The sequence below is a fragment of the Grus americana genome, chromosome 15, assembly GCF_028858705.1.
Source record: "Grus americana isolate bGruAme1 chromosome 15, bGruAme1.mat, whole genome shotgun sequence".
In the NCBI taxonomy this organism is placed as follows: domain Eukaryota; kingdom Metazoa; phylum Chordata; class Aves; order Gruiformes; family Gruidae; genus Grus; species Grus americana.
In genome coordinates, this window is record NC_072866.1 from 17,771,915 (window position 1) to 17,793,346 (window position 21,432).

Below are 21,432 nucleotides of genomic sequence, written 5' to 3' on the forward strand. Positions count from 1 at the left end.
CGTCACGAGCAAAACAGACCAAACTTAGAGAGGGAATTCATCTGATTTATCACTAGGCAAAACAGAGTAGAGGAATGAGAAAATAAAATCAACTCTTAAAACACCTCCCCCCACCCCTCCCATCTTCCCGGGCTCAACTTCACTCCCGGCTTCAACCTTCCCCCCCTCAGCGGCACAGGGGGACGGGGAATGGGGGTTATGGTCACTCCATCTCACGGTGTTTCTGCCGCCTCTTCATCCTCAGGGGGAGGACTCCTCTCATCGTTCCCCTGCTCCGGCGCCTGGAGCTCCTCCTCCCCCTCCATCTGCACTGACCTTGGTGTCTGCAGAGTTTCTCACATCTTCTCACTCCTCTCTCCGGCTGCAAAAGCTCTCTCTCCAAGTGTTTTTCTTCTTCTTAAATATGTTATCACAGAGGCGCTGATGGGCTTGGCCTTGGCCAGCGGCGGGCCCGTCTTAGAGCCGGCTGGCATTGGCTCTGTCAGACACAGGGGGAGCTTCTAGCAGCTTCTCACAGAAGCCACCCCTGTAGCCCCCCCGCCACCAAAACCCTGCCACGCAAACCCAACACAACCACAGTGACTACTTGCAAAAAAACTCAAAATGAATCAACACCTAGCATTCAAAATAAGCTTTATTCTGCTCCCCAGTTAAGCCAACTTTGTAGATGGCCTGAATAATGGGAATGATCTGTGGTTATTTCCTAGTCCAGAAAAATAGATACATCAGTGGCTGTTTTCACAGCATTTTCCTAAAAAAACCCAAACCCATTTATGCATTCTTTTGTCAAGTAAGCTCTCCACACCCCCACAAAAAAATATGGAAATTGTTTAGTCATGATTATTTCTGCAAGAACAGGCTTTCATAAGGTACATTAATACTGTGAGTGAACCTAGTCCATTTTTAAAAAAAACAAAATGCAGTAATATTCTACAGGGGAAAAACTGATTTAAAAATAATTCTCTACTTATATACATTTGTCTAGCATAAAGGACTTTTCAAGTTAAAAAAACATTTCTAAGTTAGTAACAGCTGAAAGCATATTCTCATAAAAAAATAAAACAAGAAAAGAATCACTAATACCCAAGGCACATTAATAAGGGAAGTTTGGAAAGCAGTAAAACCCACCTATTAAGATGTTAGAACTAGGAACTTAATCAGGTCTCTTGCTTCCTACAACAGCCAGGCTTTACGGGCCACAATATGGCAAAAAAGACATCTATATGCTAAGCCAGTCCAAAGTCTCCCACCTAGCTGTTAGCTCTGGGATCTCCCAAGTACTCTAAGCACAAGGCATTCCTCACCTTTAAGGGCGACCTGTTCTAATGGGAAATCATTGCTTACCAAGCCATCTTACCACTAGAGAGGCAGGGGTTTGTGTAGCAAGATTCTGACCAGCAAACATCCCACAGAGCTGAGCAGCTCCCCTGCAGAAATACACCTTTCTCCACATAAAAACTCTCCTCCAATTTGGGTGGCTGCAGCACACAGCACCCGTGACAAAGCCAGCACAACTGGAATTTAAGCCAGGACACCCTGGTGCTGCATTAACACCAAAAGCCAAACCCGAGGAGCGGCACAGGCAATGCTCTCTGTTGTAGGTAAAGGGACAACGGCTTTGACTGGCAGTGTCAAAAGAAGCAACTTTCAAGGAGCTATTTACAGCAACTGATGTAGGAAGCAATTCGAAGCCCTGCACTGCTAGGCAGCATCGCTCTATCACACTACCCACCAGACTTGGCCAAGAGGCCAGACCGCGCAAGGCCACAGAGGCCACTGCCAATTGCAGCTTCTTGTTCAGCTCTCACCTACCCCGAGACTGCTGCCTGATTGCTTATTGAGATTCTCTTTAAAACTAAAGTTTAAAATATATATTTATTTTTGTCTTCCTTTTCCAAAGCCAGCCAGGCTTTTCACAGCAGAATCTTGACAACGCTTTGCGAGGGATGGCTCATTGGTCCTGGGATATTTGAAGGACGTGTTCCAAACTCCAGGCGTTTCACTAACCTGCCAAAACAAAATATAAGTTAGTGCACTTCTTGCTCAGTTTTACCATAACTGGTCCCTTCCAGCATACACTGCTCAGCTTGAGAAATCAACAGACAAGAGCATCTCTCTGAGCACTAAGTGAGCCTGTTACTTAACTGGGTGAGTTTCCACTGTAACGCAGGGCTCTGTTTCCCTCCGAGTAGTGAGAAGCTATCTTTTACAGGTCTTGGAATTTCAGTTCTAGCATTACAGTGGTAGATGTATAATCAGCTGCACAACTATGTAAATGTATGGTCCTCGAGGCTTTCTTGTGGGAGCTTTCAAGAGGCTTCTCCCCAGGCTGGGATAGCAAGTACAATGTGGAGCACTCCTTCCACACAACAATTTTGGACGCTGGGTAACAGGACAAACCAGTATTTCCAGCACAAGGCTCTAGCTGAATAGTTAAGTCGGGAACAAACTGCACCGTAGGCACTTAATTTACAGAGAATCTGAAGAATGTGCAGTACAGGATTGGCAGGGTTTAAGCAGACGCTGAACTGCAATTTGTGATAACCTTGCTGATTTTTCTTCATTTGTTTAAAAAAAAAAAAAAGATAACCAGTTCAAGTGTTCAAATTTATCAGTTGAGTCAGGTAACTTCCCATCAGCGGCTCCTTGGAACCACATCTTAGAAACCATAAAGCATTCTGATCGAGTGAGCCCATTATTTGCCTTTTTTCCAGTTCTCCCATAAATGAGAACCTTAAGTGTGATAAGAGAAGTCTCTACATGCCATAATGTTCCCAAGACATCACTTGTACAAGAACATAAAGCATAAAACAAATCAAGCCATAAGCAAGAGCTCCTGTTGTACTTCATCCCATTTAAACACTGAGTTTATAATAAAATACATTGTTACATTTGCTTTGAATTTGTGGTTTTCAAAACTTGATTCCAACTAGCCTTTGAATTTCAGCACCTAGTGATTCCAAATTTTAAACTGATCTGAAACATTCAAATCATAATCCTGAACAACTAAATTTCATACCTTTTAAGAACAAATCCATCTCTACCAAAACAAAGATTTAATACGAAATAGACCAGTACCAGTCCAAGTTCTAACACCAACAGCTCTCACTAAGACACAACAGCAGAGACCAGCACTCACCCTGTATCACACAGAGGCTGATGAGGACTCAGGCGTGTTTCGAGGACGTCTCTGTTCATGTACATGGACACCGTGGCTCTGCTTGGAGACTGGTCATACACAAAGTTTCGGCAAGATGCAAGCTTGGACTCCAAAGCCTAATGTAAATACAGACGAGGCAAGCATCAGACATCATCCTTCTCTTTCACAAGATGGCATTGTGGCACACCAAATGCCAACACAGCACTGGGGCATAAGGCAGAAAACAGAAGGAAGCCATGGGATAAATGTTCCAGCATCAGCACTACCTTAAATGTCACACTACAGCTTAACATGATGTTAGGCCTTCCTCAAAAGACTACTGGACTCAAGGCAAACCTCACCAGAAGCCCTCGGGACAGCAAGCACCAGCCTGCTTTCTTCTCTGCCTTTCATGGCAGCAGATCCCTTCTTAATTTAGTCATGCTGATTTATTCTTTCTGCACATGTGCTTTCAGAAGTTTGCAGAGGAAGGTCTTATCCCCACGTGAATAAGATCTTAGAAAAGCAGAGCAGGGTCCAACTTTATGTGAGGGTTGGTCAGAAATGTACAAAGTCCAGACCTAACTCCAAAGCCACACTTAGCTAAGCTGGGGGCAAGACACTCTTTACAGTCTCCTCTGAGCAGCAGCACAAATAGCGCTGCCTGCAGTTTCAGACAGCTCTACCTTCCCAAGAGCACTGGCCAGCAGGCAATCACTCACCCCTACTTTTCGCAGCAAGTCTCCCACGATGTTAAGTGCAGATATTCTTGCAGCAGGCGTGAGAGGGGTTGCACCGTAACTGTCCTCAAGACCTGTAGGGCAGGTCAAAGGAGGATACATTACTCATTTTAAAAAAACCAAAAGCTTTGACACTGGAAGTCAGAAGACAGCCTGACACACAGAGCAGAGGAAACATCAATATCTTCACCTTTTTGCTATCTCACCTCCAGATCTGTCATATCCATCAGGAATATGAAGCACTGTCTCCCTGAGACAGCTCAAGTTACACTGCCCTAAGCTAAAGTCTCTAGTTCTGTGGCTTGGGTTTCTAGAGATCTGTTCTACCAGACCACTCTGCATCTCTGTTGCTGCAGTGGGACCAGAGGGACACGTCCTCAGAGAGGACCATCACCTCATTCTACTAGAAGACTCCAAATTCTCTCACTTTTACAGAAGCGTTAATTCCTCCACACAAACACATAATTTTAGGTTAAGCATAGTGAAGCCCACAATCAAACTTCGTCAGTGCTCAGAGCTATAATATCAAATCATCAGTGTGACAGTACAACTCCTTACATTTATGCATACACATGAACACAGTTACACAAATTTCTGGCTTTTGAAGTAAGAAAATGGGAGAGTTAGAGGTTTGAAATAATCAGTGCTCACCAAAAATAAGTAACTGATATTACTGACATGAAAGCAGAGCTATAGTCATTTAGTACAGACAGCTAGGATGGCCTGTCAGTGTCCTGCTGTTCCAGAGCAAAAAGAAAGCCTCTCTCAAAGAGCACCTACTCTCACTGAGAAGCCAATTCAAGTAACATGAGTGTGACATTAAAGATCACACTTAAGTTTTTAAATCCTTCCCCTAAGTCAGCCCAACATCTCTGGGACAGTTGTGAACTAATAGTAAAGTCTCAACAGCTCACCTTGTCCCTCACAATTATTATTACTGGACAGTTCAAATCAAATGGAAATGAACAGTCCACGAATAAACCCCAAAATCACAGTCTGAATACTGAGACCATGGTGACTAGATTTAGGTGTATTCAACTGAAACACTCAACTCTGTTCCCTGTTTTCTCATTTCTCCTTTAGCCAGAGACTACAGTAAAAACAAGAGCATCAAATAGTGCTTCTGTGCTCGTTCCCTGTAAGTCACCTCTCCTAAATGTCGCAGGGGTGGGTATGTTGACGTTGGGTGCCCGGTGCACAGAGGGAGTTGAAGGCACAGATAAGGATGCTTGAACTGCAGTGTCCGTTCTTTCTGTTTCCAGGGTAGTTCGCATTGGTGTCTTGGGTTTCTCCTGTTTCTGCTGCACTGCAAGCTCTTGTCGTAGATCTATGAAGGAAGCAGCACAAAGCAAGCCTTTGGAGCATGTATCCACCAAGATAAAAAGTTTGTTTTACCCAAAGATTGTTCCCATTGTGGTGTTTTTCCAGCTCCACAGTGTCTCTCTTCTCACCCAGCCTTACTGACAGATATCAAGAAGCTAGCACAAAAGGCATTTGAAGGTTACTAGAAGTCAGTCACAGCCCTCCTGTTTTACTGCCCCATTAGTCTTTCACTGACTCCATTTTTCACAGGCCAGGAAACAAGGAGGTTAATGGTTATTAAAGCTGACCTTCACGGTTAGAGGAAGGCAGACCAGCACTGCCCCAGCTGGCCTGGCTTTTCCTAACCCCCTAAGGCACTGAAGCATCCCCACAGATTAGAAGAAGCTGGAACAGACTTTTGCTTCTGTGAGCTGCTCTGGAACATGTCAGGAGTTCAAGGAGAGGGAACAGTCTTGAAGCTTCCTCATTTGCTTCTACATTTCAGATAGCAGATTTAAAAGATGCAAACTTAAAAGCCAAGCTCTAAGATATATGGAAGAACTGAACGGCTACAAGCCAGGAGAGGAGAAAGGGAAAGATACAAGTAATTTCTGTCTAACCTCTAGCTTCATCTTTCAGGCGCTGCACAGACTCCAGAAGGTTTTCTTTCTCATCCAGTTCACTCTCCAGAAATGCATTTCTTTCGATAGCCTGGTTTAAACGTTGTTCAAAATCCTCCAGAGACATTATAGTAGCTCTGAAAAAGTGCACAAGATGTCACTACCAGATCCACCAAGCACACAGAGGAACTCCCTCTCTCACAAGAAAAGCAATAATGTTGTGGTTTTGTTTGGTTTGCTTTATTATTGTTTTTTATTTTAGCTTGTGAGATTTGAAAGAGTACGGGGGGGGGGGGGGGGGGGTTTAAAGGAAAAAGCTTATCACATTGCCCCATCTGCCACAAACCTCTTCACCACGATCATCACCTAAGTGATTAGTTCAGAACAGCAGTGCTAACCAGCACAGCATTGCAAACAGCTCAGCACCGTGCTCACAAGACAGAACAGAGGTGGAAGAAGAAAACACAGAAGGTGGGTCACCTTTTTGCTCTTTCCAAGTCATCATTTGCTTGCTCGAGTTCTCGAATGTATTTCTGAAGTTGATCTTTAATAGCTTTTGTCTGTGCCAAGTCATCTTCCAGCGCAGAGATTTGCCTGTAGCCTTCTGAATGCTGCATTTCAATCTTTTCCTAATCAAAGGCAAATCAAACAGCATGTCAGGGACTCAGCAATGCACGTTCTCTTTCTGTGGCGTTGTCTGAGTCCCTTTAGAGGCAGACTTGAAGTTTTTTGAGAAACATCACCTTACATATGGTAAAATGCTAACAAAGCCAAATGCTCACATACTTCTGGGCTGCCAGCAGAGAAGAGCTCTTCCTCTCAGTCCTTATCAAGCAGCGGTGCTGGGGAGCAGTTCCTGCCCTCCACAGCACAGGGCTGTTCCTCACTCTCCCAGAGAGCGACACTCCCCATAATTTCTGAGCCCCAAAAGCTTTAGCAACACAGAAAGCAGGATGCAAGAGAAACCACTTATTTTCAACTCTAAAAGTCAAACAGTACTTCGGAGTCTAAATAACAAGAAAGGGAAAATATATCCAAGTGTAACAGTTACACACTGCTGTGGAGCCAGCAAGATTCTCCACTGCCCCTGTGGTTTTATTAGTCCAAAGCAGGTTCAGAGTTCTAGATTGCAAAATATCTCAGGTGCAGTTATGCAAAATGCTTTGGATATGAACCTAAACCAAACTGTCTCCCTTTACAGCACGTACACAAGGGTAGATTTAAGAGAGATTTAAGAGAGGCACAGGAAGGCTTAGCTTCTCCGTCAAATATCTCTCCTGCCATTGCTGCTATATGCAGAGTTAGCTCCACATCACATGGCAGGGAAAGCTTCACAGCACACCCTGTACTGCAATGCTGTACACTCCATCACCTTGCTATCGGGGCACTTTGACACGCCAGAGATTTTTTTGAAACTCCAAGACTGCTGTATAAGTAGCATTCCTGAAGTGCTTTTTCCATCCAGAATTTAAGTACAACAGACTTGAAGTCAGTGAAAACAAACCCATGCACTGGAATTTGAAAGCCATGGCATGTAGTCGAGCATGACTGATAATTTGAAGACAGCTATTTTAGCACATGAAATACATAGGAAAGGAGGATGGAAAGAGATGCCCAATCTGAATTAAGAAACTCTTATCTGATTACAGTGTGGCAACACCGCTATAATTCCAGATCTCTGAAGCAGTTACATGCTGAATTTAAGAGCCCCCGAGCTCTACAAGGCAGATTAGAGAGTTCTGAAAAGCTAATTGAAAGTAAACAAACCCTCCAAAGCATTATTTCCATTTATTTTTAGGTGGTGTGAACTCTGGTTTCAGAGTGGGGAGCAAGCACACACTCGGCTAGTAGGCTCTGAGCCACGAGCTGTGTGGGCCTGGCAAAGCTCACCAGTGCTGACCTAGATGCAGACACAACCCTTGATGGGCTCAGTTAACACTGCTGCTCAATAGCTGCACGAGTTTAATGCTTTGCTCTTGAGTTGATTCAGATAAAAGACCCTAACTGCAAGGTTTGGGTCTTTGTTTTTAGCCAATTGTAATAAAGTATCAGCTGATCTGGCATCAATGGAGTCTCTGTTCCTTCACCGCAGGCTGCTACTGTGTTTTCAGGCTGCATGAATAGCCAATTGTTAAAAGGTTCATTTCAAGCAGAATATGTTTTAATAAAGTTATCCACTGTGAAGAATAATTTAAGATTTTCTTAAATATGTTTACCCTCCACTTTTTGAGGTTCTATGTTGATTCCCACTATTTTCACTCTTAACTGCTTCAGCTGGTTCATTGTCCCCTCCTCTCATCTTAGCTCCTCTAGACAAAGAAAACACTCCACACCCTCCTCAATTAAATGAGCTGCAGGTTTTATTTTTGTCAAACTTATGCGTTCTCCCCAAACCCATCAGGTTCCATAGGCTTCTGTGGCTACATGGAACAGTAGAGCAATACTCCATACAACATGCAGAGCATTTAATACTGCTAAGGCACTAATACAACAAGGACAAAGATCAGCGCAGCGTAACAAATACAATGAAACAAGGCTTGGAGGTTTTGCTATCAAAAAGCAGGGGGGATCACTAAATTGGTGCTAGAGGGACAGGACATCTGCCTGGAACGGAAGAGTATTTCCTTAAGACAGTAATTTGAACAGCAGTTTAGACAAAAGGCATTGCAAACCTGGATTTATCTGGTGATTAATCACTGATAAGCAATTAATCACTTACACAAATACCTTCACTCCCATTAGCTCATCATTGCATCCAATTGAGTAGAAGTGTAATTAAATTAATCTCTGCTTCCACAGATACTGGCCTAGCCCTACAAAACAGAGTGTAGTGCTTCTTGAGTGACTATCCCTCACCTTTAAGTAAAAGGCCAAGAAGATCAAACTTTAAAAAGGCATACCAATTTCAGTGACAATTTTTTTTTTAAGTTTAAGAAAACTTACCAGTATTTCCTAAACCTGTCAACCAGCACAGGGACAGCATCTTTAATGAGACTGAAATGAGGCAGACTCATCACTCTTCATGCTCTAGATAGCTTCGTTATTTCTTAAGTCACTCTGGTAAGAGGTTCCATCTCAATAAGTTCATATCCCGTATGTTTTATAATTATGGAGATTAATGCTTTTCAGCTGGTTCTTAGTTTTACAGAAGGTTAACCAAGTGTAAAGAACATAAATTATTTTTCCCCAAGTACAGACAGATTCAGTAACAAAACTAGGACTGAAACTGTTTTATGCCTCTTGGTTCTGTGTGTTACCTATCAGCTGCTGTTTCCCAGCTTACCTGGAATGCCAGATAATAAATACAAACATTCCAGCTGTGGTCTTGCATTACATAAGAAAACTCACTAATTTAAACACTTTTTACTTAGTTGTGTATTTTGATTGTTCTGCAATATGATCTGTGTCTGCACAATGCAGACAGGAAGCAAGCTGTGAACAAAAGCACTAAGTAGATGCAAGAAGGAACAGAACAGCAGCTCTAGCAGCTCTGTTACGTTCATGTTTACTCTCCACTCCGCTGTAAACAATTCTCTCCCATCTCAAATCTATCCTGACACGCTGCCACAACCTGTGAACAGGGGTTCAGGAACATACCAAAGTATCCAGCACTCTCAAAGCAGACAATAGATTGGTATTTCTTAATTTTTCAAGCTTTTTTTTTTGGCAGTTTTCTGTTCGATTTCTTTGTAATGTTGAAGGTCCCTGTCCACAAGGCAAGCTGCATCTGCACATGCCTGTCTCATTCACCTTTACACTTAAGCTGTACAGCTACTGTATGCATCATCCACTCTTACCTTAACTGACTCCAGTTCCATTCGCAGACGATTGTTTTCTGACAGAAGATCTCTGTTTCTGGACTCTGTTTGCTGCAGCTGAGTCTCCAGTTCAGCTTCATACTCTCGACTCCCTTCTTGGAATTCACGCAGTTCCTCCTGTGTATTCTCAGCACTAGAGAGCAATTCCAGCAAGAGAACTTACCATAATGAACAAAGAAAAAATCTCTTGTACACCCAAAGTAAAAAAACAAAAAAAAAATACTACCCTTCAACACAGAAGGCTCTATGCCCTTCTCCAATATGCATATTCAACAGAAAGAGAGGACCATAGGCAAACGTTCCCCCCCTCGAGCACGGAAAGCCACCCCATAGCAAACTAATAAACAAATACAAAAACCCCAAACATAGCAAATCCCAAAGTCTGTCTTCATACTATAGGTGTTGAGGACAATTGGAGTCTCTTTAGCTTGTACATTGACCACCCCATCTGCATGTTTAATCTATTATTCAATTCAATTACTTATTTGGAAATAAGAACAAAGTCATTTTTTATTAGCAATAAAAAGTAAGAAAAAGAGAAAGAAAGAAGGACAAATGTTTTTATATTCTTAAACAGTTCTACTGAAATAATCCTCCAGCAAACTAAACAAGCAGCACTGAAAGGTCTGAACACCTGGTCTAAGAAAGGACCCATCAATATCAGCATTGAAAAAGTCTGGGTTTTTTCACCCTTCACTGCATTTAGAGCAACATACTGAGCTAAAGGGAAGAGCAAAGTATGTCCATTCTCAGCCAGGGATCCTCCTCCTACGTGCTGTCAAACCATCCTTGATCCACACAGAGATATAAAGAATGAACAGCAGCACCTCTGTCTGCAATGGTGCGAATCATCCACCCCCAACAAGGTTCTGCAGTGAGTTACGTTTACCCGGGCTGCCCGCAGGCTGCGGTCAGAGGCACAATTTCAGCACGCACAGCCCTACTCACACCAGGGCAGGGACCCAACCAACAGCACCACAGCAGCACAGATTCGCTGCTGAAGTGAGCATAAAGGACTCTGGACTGCTGGAGTTTATGCAGAAGCATTGCTACTGCTACCACTCAAGACAGCTGAGCCACCTTGAATTCACTCCCCTATGTGGTGCTACCCATGTCTTTGCATGCAACGCCCACGCACTCTATTCAACAGCTTCAAGGAATGAAGCCACTGCCATACCACTGCTTGTATTTCATAGCCAGCTCTTTCCAGTATCTGGTTTCCTCCTCCACTGAGCTGAAGTGATGTCCTTCTGAGTCTTCCATGATGAGTCCTCCAAGTTTAAAACTCCCGTTTCATTTTCTCCCCTCCTGGAAAATTAAAAGATCAAGCATAAGAACTAATGCAGTGAGCCACATCAGTACTTTTTGCAGCAGAGCAGTGCACCCCTCCTCCCAAGAAGTCACTGCACACCTGGAGACCAAACTAGAGACCAGCCGTGACAGGGCTCTGTCAGATATACCATAAACATGAAAGAATCACTACTGAGTATTCAGGTCCCTTTCCCCAGTTCTCCCAAGGCTACTGTGTGCTTATGCCACATCCCCAGCCGCAAGCACCTTCCCCACCCTCCGACTACACAGCACAGAGCACCCAACCTCAAACTTCAGCCGCAGTTGTGCCGATGCGCACAGAATGCCAGGGAAAGAGAAGACATCTCAGGCACAACTTCAGCTCCAGAGACCGTGCAATTAAGGTCCACTTCAACAACCCTAAAGACACTTACCCTGGAATGAAGGGAAACTTCAAAGAGACACAGAGAAGGTACTCAAGATACTAATTTCCCGTGCTCACATTTCCAGGAACACGTGGAAAATTTCTCCTTAGGTCAACAGAGACAAAACTACCCGACTTTAAATCTGAAATATCACAATTTATGCATGGCTGAGAGCCACAATATACCTGGATACCTCAGCGAGCCATGGGAGAAGGAAGCTCCAGAAATTCCCAGGGAATGGAGGATGAAAGCTCCACAGAGGTTTCAGTGGGATACCACCTGGCTGGACTAGGTATGCAGATAGATTGTGGCAACCAAGTGAGCAATGCAGACCATCCAGCTGTCCCTGTGCCAGCATAAACCCAGGCACAGGACAGAGTCCCAAATGGGAGCAACACATGAAAGACCCACAGGGGAATCAAGAACCTTAGGTTGGTCACTCCCACTTGAAGACTGAAGTATCAATTAAATAAATGCCCCCGTTGTGCATGATGCACTCTAATAAACAGGTCACTAGCAAATATCATTTTATATGACTTAGTCTTGACAATGGAGAAACATCAGACCTAATGCTCTGGATAACCTGCCCACGTGCAACCGTGGGTGAGGTAAAGATTCCATGCAGACATTATCAATTTAATAGAAACCCAAATAGATCCAAGGACACTAAATAAAGGTGGAGTCAAACAATTCATGACAAGGGCCATTGTCAGAAAACTATTGCCGAAATCTAACGACTGAGGAAACACAGCTCTTCTACCAAGTTTCAGCTCCAAATCTATTGAGCAAAACATTTCCTAGAGGTAATCCCTGACTGAGTAAAGAGGACAAAACAGCCAAAGCCTTTAAAAGATCGTTTAGACATCAGTCCTGTCTTCTGCTCTTCTTAATCATGACACTGGAGAAACGCTGGAGTAGACCTTCTGAGCAGCACGTCATCGCTAAAGAAAACACGCATCCACAGCGCATCTATTGAACTCAACGGAAAAATTATTCACGCCCTGTGTTCAGGCTGTCCTCTCCAGAAAATCACCTGGTTTAAATAGAATTAACAGCCACCCGTCTGGTAACTCTACTGAGACAAACATACGTAGTTCTTACCTCTACTACAGACAACAGTATCAGGTACTCAAAGTAGTCTGGGGATCTAAAGCCCAATTCTTACACAGCTGAGCAGTGTAAGTCCTTTTCACAGCCTGGATGACTTTCAGGCAATTGCTGGGCAGAGTAAGCAGCTGTCACAGCTAAGTGGGCTGTGCCCACACCTCAACGCACAGCATCAGCTACACACGGGAATTACACCGTTACTTAGAAGGGGAGCTGGCAGGTGAGGGGAAAACTTACTAAGCTTTAGTTTTTATAATTCAGCTTCTTGACACAAAATGTTAATTAGACAAAGCTATATGTCTTCCTTCTAACAAAGAAAACCACTGTGCGATGTACAGACACACTTCCAGCAAGAAGTCTCAAGGCTGCTGCTCTTTGTATGTATTTATAGAAGTATGCACCAGAGGAAAAAAGAGGAAAAGGAGCATGAATAAGGAGGAGTGATTTTCCAAATAGTACCCTTGCCCATTAAAAAGAAAATCACAATCAAGCATAATTAACATTCTTGACCTAGGAAAGTTTACAACACATCTAACTCTGTTATTTTTAAGTGAGCTGAAAGTGCCTTTGATGTTAATGAGGGTATCCTTATGCTCAAGGCACTGTGTACACACACATCAATCCTTTTCTTTTGTAAAGGAAAAAAAAATTCTCTTTTACAGATGAGGGTCAGGGAGGGAGGGTCAGACACAAAGAAGTGAAGCAGGTGCAATGAGAAACCAAGAAGAACCAGCATTCCATTACTGTGGTCAAACCACTCCAGAGAACAGTGAGCCAGTTTCCTTTAGACGGTTATTTCTTACCACGTGGACAACAGGCAGTTTCTGTATTTCTTCAAAAACAGAGATCCTATCCAGGGTACACCTGGTTTTGCTACAGAAATTAAAATATATTTCAGAAGAATTCCTCTGTGGAGACTTCTGGCACAAGTGTTATAATAAATCCCATATCTGCGTTCAGACAGTCAACAAAAAAGTCAGACAAGATAAAAGATGAAGGAACGCAAAACATCTTGCTCCCAAAAGCTTTCAAACAACCCTTTGGAAACAGAAGACACAACTCCTGTTGGCCTCAAATGCTTGAATGTGCTCATATCTGGCTCTCACTTGTGTTTTCACACTGCACTTTGGAAGGACTAAAAGAATGTACTAATTTGCATTTTTGAAGATTGTACGGTCACATACAAAAGAGCTTTCGCTAACCAAGCCGTTAGATTTACAAGAGTTCCACAGAACCTTAACAGCTTTCACAGAAGCATAAAGATGCTGCTCCCTTTGGTTTCCAAGTATGTACTTGTAAACATGAGATTATAGACCCACCAAGGATGTTCTCCATTAAGAGTACGTTCTGTTTCATGGTTACCTTTACTACTTACTTATAAGTTAGAAGCAATTGTTAAACTGCAAATACATGGAAGGACTGTGGACCTATACTTATTCCACAGAGATGACACAACATGGCAGAGATTGTTTCACTACCGTCCCATACCACAGGCACATGGTTTTTGTCTGCAACACAAGACCTAGTAGGTTCCCTGTACACCTGCGCTACACCTTGGCCCACAAATTTTCAAACTAACCAAAGATTTAAGATACAAACTTAAATAGAAAAGAAAAATTCCAAGTTTTAGACAAAGGATTACAGCCTTTTCTGATTTTCTGAAATTTGATTAAAAAACCCAAAACACACTCAAATAAATCTTTCTAAATGGCCTATAGAACGGGTAGGGCTTTGACTTCTTGTTTTCCCCCCCTGCTGTCTTCTCCCCTTGATATTTAACAGCTTGGAGACAGTATGCAAAATGCCTGGAGAGTAATTAATTAAACCAATTAGGAACTCCTCATTGTCTAGGCTCACTACAAAGGGGGGGATGTTGAGGGGGGTGAAGGAGGTTGCAGCAATGTTTTGTTAAACATTGGCAAATGTGGGAAAAGCAAGGAAAGTCACAGTCTGTAGCAGGCACACACCGGCTGCACCCTGCTTGTTTTCGCACACACGAAGCCAGAAGAGACATCTGGCCAGGCTTCCTGCGAGCAAGGAGCTGGTCACACACATTGCAAAACCTCTACCTCATATGGGAAGTGCTCATGGGTGGGGAATGGACTTCTACAAGGAGAAAAATACCTCAGCATAAATGTTCCAGGAAACGATTTCATACAAGTGACAGCAGAATTGCTAAATCCTTAAGGGGAAAAAAAAACCCCACCCACAACATTAAGAAAAGCAACACACAAAACTATTGAGGGAACTTCAATTTAAGAATCAGAGTCTGAGTTCACCAAACTCATGTGGACCTCAACTTAGATTTTGTTTCAGCCCTAGAATAAAGGACTCAAAACAACCCTGCATACCGAATAGTCTTTTTTTTTTTTTTTAAACAAAAGAACATTTTAGCTTGGTGAACAATGTTGGCCTATCTTTGTAGCAATGCCCGATGGTCTGAGTCAGGGAAATTCATATTGTAATAAAAAGTTAACAGCAAGAGAGTACCATAAATACTACCGGATTATCTGTGGCAGAGATGATGAAGCTCCTATTAGACATTTTTTCCTAACTGTAAACCAAAACAAAACCCCTCTTTGCTCCTGGAAAGTCACTTTCCCATCCTATGCAAATTCCATTTTCTTAACACAGCCCCCTTGCAAGGGTCTTCCTGAAACATAAGGGCCTATTTTCTTTTGTTTAAGCAATACAAAAGCAAATCACCACGAGAGAGAAAGAAAAGGAAGAGGTCAGCGGAGCACCAGGATTACTACAGAATGCCCCAGCCAGCATTGAAAGCAGTTTCCATCTTCCCAGGGTCTTCTCTACCAAAAGGCTTAACTCGCAAAGCCCTCATCTCTTCAGAGGCCGGCCCGGCTCCAATACTTCGGAGGTTCCCGTGCTTCCTGAGGGAACGCCGCCAAGTCTTCTCTCCCGAAACGGCAGGGCACGGCAGGCCGAGGGCAGCCCGGGGCTGCCCGTTCCCGTTCGGAGCACGACGCCGGGAGGGAGCCGAGCCAGCGGGCACGGTCCCACGCTCCCCTCCGCGCCGGCAACCACGAGAGCGGCCCCAGAAGCAGGAGGGGAGCGGGGTTCGCGCGGGCGGGAGCGGGACCGCAGGCAGGCAGGGGCCCAGCTCCGTCTCCCCTCGCCTCCCCGACCCTGCCCGTTACCACCGCGGGACGAGGGACGCCGGGGGGGCTGCGCCGCACCCGAAACCGCCCTTCCCTCCTCTACGCACGGCAACGGCGCTTCTCCGGAGGGGGAAGCCCCAGAGCGCCGCCCGCCCGCCCGCCCTCCCTCCCGCCTGCCGGGGGGCGCGGGGGGACCCCGCTCTCTCACCGCCACCACAAACCCGCGGAGCTCCGCGCCGGCAGCCGCCGCTCTCCCCAACCCAGCCCGACACCGCCGCCCCATTGGCTGCGGGTCACGTGCCGCGGGGGGCTCCACCAATCAGCGCCGCCAGAGGCGCCTGCTGGAAGGTTTGGAAACTTTCGTTACTTTCAAAAGGCGCTTGGGGCGGCGGCTGGGCCCGGCCTTGCCCCCCGCTACGGGCCCGGCCCTCTGGTACCGGCCTTGCCCCCCGCTACGGGCCCGGCCCTCTGGTACCGGCCTTGCCCCCCGCTACCGGCCCGGCCCCAGCTCCGTGCATGCTCAGGCGCAGCCCCGGCACGCCTCACCCAGGCTAACCCCCTTCATCCGTTTTGAGGCGCGGTGGGCACAAGGGCCTGTATCTCCCAAGGGGTTACCCGTACAAAGCGGCATCTGCCACCGTGCTGCAATTCTAAACACACGGTTTCCACTGAGATGCTCTAAAAGAAGAAAAGCTTTACATCAAATATCTTTGTTTATTCCAAAGGCCTCTCCTGAAAGCAAGCAGTGAGACAGTGACCGTAACTCTTTAATGTCAGGGCAACGTTTTTAGGCTAAAGTCCCCTTCCCGACCAAGGAACGGGCTTCTGCGTCACTGAAGCCTGCGTTGCAAGGACAAAGCAGACTATGAAACATTAGACGCTGCACTCGTCTACATCTCAGCATGATGTTGTCATTCCAGAGAAGAGCCGCAAGCGTCCGCAGGGGAACCGGCTCCCCGCAGACCACAGACGGAGCTGCAGCCCAACGCAGCCCATAGATCACTTGCCGCATCCTCGCCACGCCGGATCAACGTGAGGGGACTGAGGTATGCCGCGGCTTTCTCAAGCGCCCTAGGTGTGTTCCTACCCAACAGCGTACACAAACACTTGGTCATTAGGTGTGTCTGGCATTTGTTTCCTGAGCCAAAACAAAAACACAAATTATCCCGTATGCGCAGATACGCTGCGCTCCAGCCCACGTACATATGGCCATATGTCACCCAGTATCACTGCACACCCCTGCAGCGCGTTTTACAAACTGCGCCCACGCGCGGGGCCCGATCCCACTTCATTTACTTCTGTGACGCAACACCAGGCCTAGAGCAGAGGCTGATCCTGGAAAGACTGAACTGTCTGAATCAGGAACGCGCTTCTCCCAAAGACTTGGCAGAACAAGGCTGGGACTGTAACAAAGAGGACAGAAGCTTTTCTGTACAAATACCCCACTAAGAAAAATCTATCCACAGCTAAGATAACTTTAACTGAAAAGGGTGAGCAAAACAATTATACTTTTAGGTCAGGTGTTCAGCAAAATAATTATATTTTGAGGTCAGATGTTCAGCAGAAGTAAATGGAGACAAACCATTATACAACTATGAATAGAAAACTAAATTAGGTATTTAAAAAATTGGGTTAATAGCAATTTGCAGTTCAGTCATTACTCAAGAATGTTTTTATTATCGAATAAGTTACAGAAAACAAACCACATACTATCGTAGTATGTCCTCAGTAATTAAAAAATTTATACATTCTTCACAAGTTTGGGACAAAGGACATTTTACTTCAACTCTTCGAACAAATCTTTGAGGATAGTGTGAGTACACAGATAATATCAAAGGTACACCTGAGTATTTTTAATAGTTCTCATCTTGAAATACTTGTAAAACCTAGTGAAAATCCTCAGATTTCAGAGGAAGCCCTTTAGCCTCTCATGCAATTCCAAAACAGTGTAACAGCACCCTAACAAATGCCAGAGGCTCAGAGGCACTGCTATACACAAGCAATAAATATTAACAAAAGGTTACTATAATTACTATCACTGCCTTGTTTGCAAGAAGAATGAGAACATTTGTCTGTTTTAAAATTAGCAGAGGAGAAGAAGAAATTATTTTATGCATGTATTTTTAGTTTGCTGATTAATAATTAATGAAAGGCAGATTTTTGTGGTGCTAGGGTTCATGTGCTGGTTATTTTAATGAGAATGCCACACAGATTCTTCCGTGAAAGCTAAGTGAGCAAAAATGTGTACACTTTAAGTTCTGGTAAGGTTGCAACAACTTATCTTTTGGCAATAAGCTTCTTGGGGAAAAAAAGATTTGCTTTGCTGCAAGAATGAAAGAACTCACGACAGAACCACTCACTCCATGGATGGAACAGGAACTGTTCATCAATTGTCATTAGAAACTGCTGAACTCTTTTTTTTTTTAATGGATTACTGATACCCATAACAAGATGTGCAAACATATGTATTAGAGTATCATATGGAAATATTGCTATCACTGAAGAGCCAGTATTTAACATCAAGGAAACCTATTTCTGTCTCTTTAAAGATATTATAGAATTCTCTGCAGTCTGTATATGTAAAATTGGATTTGCATATGCTTAAGCAAGAAACAGATTCTCACTACTTTAAAACCCTTCTGATATCTTGAACTGACAAATTTTTGATGAAGCTGTCACATGCTCATTACTAGCGCTGGCTTGTTAAGCAAAGGAAAACGTACCACCACTCGAGGCCTTGATACACAGCAGCGTTACAGTCTGAGCACGCCACAGCAGCAGGGGCAAGGCTGGATGGAGATGTGAGCATTGTCACTAAGAACTCTTAACCTTGCTGCTGCCTGCAACCCATTAGGCAAAGGTGAAGGTAAAAGGACAACTCGGCCTAATACCATGATGTCACTTATGATCAAAAGACACTGAGCCACCAAAAGGTGGACCCTCACCCTGCTCTGTCACTAACCTCCTCCTCGAGGGGCTCGGCTACTGGCACGCCAAGGAGCAAGCCCAGCCTGGATGACACAGATCTGCTGCATGACTTAGGCCCAGACTTCTGAGGGAACGGCTAAATTGTGAGACAGCGCTATATCTGTAGAAAGACAAGAAAAGTAAAATTACGAATAGAGGTAGGTCTATTAGTAGCACAAGGATTCAAGAGGAAAAATACCAGCGTGGGAAGTTATCCAATCCTAAAGTGAACAAGGCCCAGTTATGGGTTGCCAGTGTCACCCACACCAACAGACCCAGTGAATGATGAGTTAGTAAAGCAGGTAGCAGCAGATGCCAACGCTTTCCTTGATGCTTCTTTGGTCAGCAGGCTTCAGGTGGTTTGCCAGGGGGTGGGCACCACACTAATGCCTAATCCGGTGCCTTGTTAGAAGCTAGTTCTTTTGTGTTAGCCAGCAATTTCTTTCTATTTTTAAATTGTATGTATCTTACTTGGGGAATTTTATTATACACAGCTAATGATGCTCAAAACGACCCAGAGAAGGGCAGAGAGGTCAGACTCTTCTGTTAAAATAAGCAAACAGCAGATTTCTGAACAGTACTGCCATTTAACTGCTGTCCTCGGGTTCAGGACTATATACTGCCTTCAAGGGAACAGGCCCCTAGAAACGGTTAAAACTGTCCATCCCTGGCAACCCACCAAGATTATTTTGTGGGAAAAAAATGTCCTAACTGAAAGCTGAAATTCTGCACAAGGTGTCAAAAATCTTTACCTATAAGAGCCCAGTCCAACGTCGTGGCAACTCCCTCGCTGCCTGCCGCACACCTGAGCAGTGGGCACCGAGCACAGCGGGGGGCACGGGGCCGGGTCCCTGCTGGGGGGCAGCCCCTCCACCGGGCTTCCCGGAGCCCCCTCCGGGCCGACTCCCACCGCCCTGCCCGGCCCGGCCCGGCCCTGCCTGCCGGGGTTCAGGTGTGCAGGACCGAGCCTCCCAGGGTAAGGGGGACTGGGGCGCTCCTTAGTGGGGCCTCCCCAGGCACCCCCGCAGCCCTCTCCCCCAGGTCGGGGTGCCGGCCTAGTCCAGCCCAGGGCAGGTTTAAAAGCCGCCGCCCTGGCCCAGGGCAGGTTTAAATCCGCCGCTCCGGGCCGGGGCAGGTTTAAAAGCCACCGCTCCGGGCCAGCCCAGCCCGCTGCGCGCCGGGGAGGAGGAGGGAGGGAGCGGGGCGTTACGACAGCCGCCTTTGCGGCAGCGGGCTGGTTTCCGGCGCTGGGCGTTGCTTGACGGCAGAAGGAGCAGAGAGGGAGGACAACAAAGGGGTGTGAGGGGCCGCGGCGGCATGTGAGGGGCGACGGCGCCGGGGGCGGCTCAGGTGAGGCGCGGCAGGCGGGGGCAGAGCACAGCGGTGCGGAGCCAAGCCGGGTCCGCTGGCTCCCGCTAGCCCGGGGCTGCCCTGCGGCACCGGGAGGCCCTGGCGGAATGCCGCGACCGGGCGGGGAGGGGGCCCGCTCCCCTCGCGGGCGGCAGCCCGTCCCCCGGGCGGGGCTGCACAACGGCTCCGGCCCGGCGCCGCCCGGCGGGCGGGAGCGGCCGTTTGCCCGGCAGCGCCTTGTGGCCAAGCTGGGGCTGTTTGCTTGGGGCGGGGGGGGTCGGGCCTCGCCGTCGCCCCCCGGGCTGCGGGCCCGGCCCGGCTGGGAGCGCCCGGGGAGCCGCCAGCCGCAGAGGGCAAAGCGCGGGTATCTCCGGCTACCGCAACCTCTTGGGCTCAAGACCTCAGCGACCCGAGTCACTCCGAAACGAGCTGCTGCCAGGCGTTTGTAGAAGTAACGTGTTCTAGAGTTGTAGAACTTAATTAGGGTACTTGAGGTTTGTGGGAATAAACATTTCTGCTTAAAAAAAAGTCATACTTCTTTTGTGGTTAAAAATAACGCTGGGGTAAATGTAATGCTGTGGAATGCATTCCATGGTTCACGTGTTTAATGTTAAATGCAAAAAAACCTGAAGGAGCCTAGTCTAACGAATGCAGTGTGTAGTTGGAGGGTAAGAAGACTTCACTGTCAATCAGTTTTTCTGGTACAGTGTGGATGGGCCTTAAACAAGTTGCTTTGCTGCTTTGTGGTTCTGTGAAGCTAAATTGATGTGGTGTGCTATGGGCAGCTTGAGAATTAGTGCAAGTATTTGAAAATATTTCTAATGATTTAAAGTTCTGTTTAAGTATGAAATGCTGTGTGCTTAATACAGGTATATATTGTTTTGCTGGCCAATGGAAAGACAATGAATATGCAGTTTAATTCTTTCAGCTGAGCTCAGTTGCAGCAATTTTGTATTCACTGATGAGCTGTTCTTGACACCTATCTCCTGGCTTCTCTTTCCAGGGGAATGCTCTGAAAGTTTCAGGGAATTCTTTCATGTCAGCAGCAATGCATTTCTGGGACTCTGTAGCTAATGCTGTGAACTTAAACAGTGTTTTCCTCAGATTACCTTACCTGTTTTCCTCAGATTACCTTACCTGTGCTGCAGGTCATGAGGAATATTCCTGTACTAAATAGGAATAGTCAAGGCTATGCCCTGTATGCATAATTAAATTTAACATAAATAATGCACACTCAGTGATCTAGCAGTAGTGGAATTCATGGGACTGTCATGTTTTTTTCTCTGTCTTGCCTTAAAAGTTATTTAAAGCATGCATTTTTTTTTTCTCTTTAGCAGGTGGGAAGAATGAAAGGAAGGGGGAATGAAAGAATGTTGAACCTTTTTGCCTGGCTGTATGATGGAAGGAAACAGAACAGAGAACCTCTGCAATAGATCGCTTGGATGGCTTCAGCGACAAGAGAATGATGCTAAACCATGGCTCTGGAAACTTTCTAATTGCTTTTCTGCTGCTGAAAAGTCTTTGCCCTGCAGCGCGAAAACGGTAATTCATTGCTTTA

General features: G+C 45.6%; 2 protein-coding genes across 11 annotated transcripts in view; one reads left to right on the forward strand and one right to left on the reverse strand.

Annotated features, from left to right (window-relative positions):
- Window positions 1-618: 618 nt before the first annotated feature.
- On the reverse strand, window positions 619-19,410 carry NDE1 (nudE neurodevelopment protein 1). 3 transcript variants are annotated; one of them, XM_054843291.1, is made up of 10 exons: window positions 19,277-19,410; window positions 18,520-18,645; window positions 10,797-10,927; window positions 9,599-9,752; window positions 6,282-6,430; window positions 5,802-5,938; window positions 5,027-5,206; window positions 3,862-3,953; window positions 3,140-3,276; window positions 619-2,007 (listed from the first exon to the last, which is right to left on the reverse strand). In XM_054843291.1, the coding sequence occupies exons 3-10, from the start codon at window positions 10,880-10,882 to the stop codon at window positions 1,914-1,916; spliced, it is 1,029 nt and encodes a 342-aa protein (XP_054699266.1). In that variant the 5' UTR covers window positions 10,883-10,927; window positions 18,520-18,645; window positions 19,277-19,410; the 3' UTR covers window positions 619-1,913. The 3 variants fall into 3 exon arrangements, with proteins under 3 accessions (XP_054699266.1, XP_054699265.1, XP_054699267.1); XM_054843290.1 differs by lacking the exons at window positions 18,520-18,645; window positions 19,277-19,410 and adding an exon at window positions 15,766-15,891; XM_054843292.1 differs by lacking the exons at window positions 18,520-18,645; window positions 19,277-19,410 and adding an exon at window positions 15,186-15,204.
- Window positions 19,411-19,772: 362 nt separating this feature from the next.
- MARF1 (meiosis regulator and mRNA stability factor 1) overlaps window positions 19,773-21,432 on the forward strand; it is a 33,320-nt gene continuing 31,660 nt past the window's right edge. For 5 of the 8 annotated variants that reach the window (XR_008579387.1, XR_008579388.1, XR_008579389.1 and 2 more), the window contains exons 1-2: window positions 19,803-19,874; window positions 21,209-21,416. Coding sequence is in view for 3 of the 8 variants with exons in the window: in XM_054842831.1 (XP_054698806.1) it covers window positions 21,270-21,416 (147 nt within the window). In the remaining 5 variants the exon portion in view is untranslated. Of the gene's footprint in view, window positions 19,875-21,208; window positions 21,417-21,432 lie in introns of those variants that run through there. The other 3 variants (XM_054842832.1, XR_008579386.1, XR_008579390.1) reach the window with 3 other exon arrangements.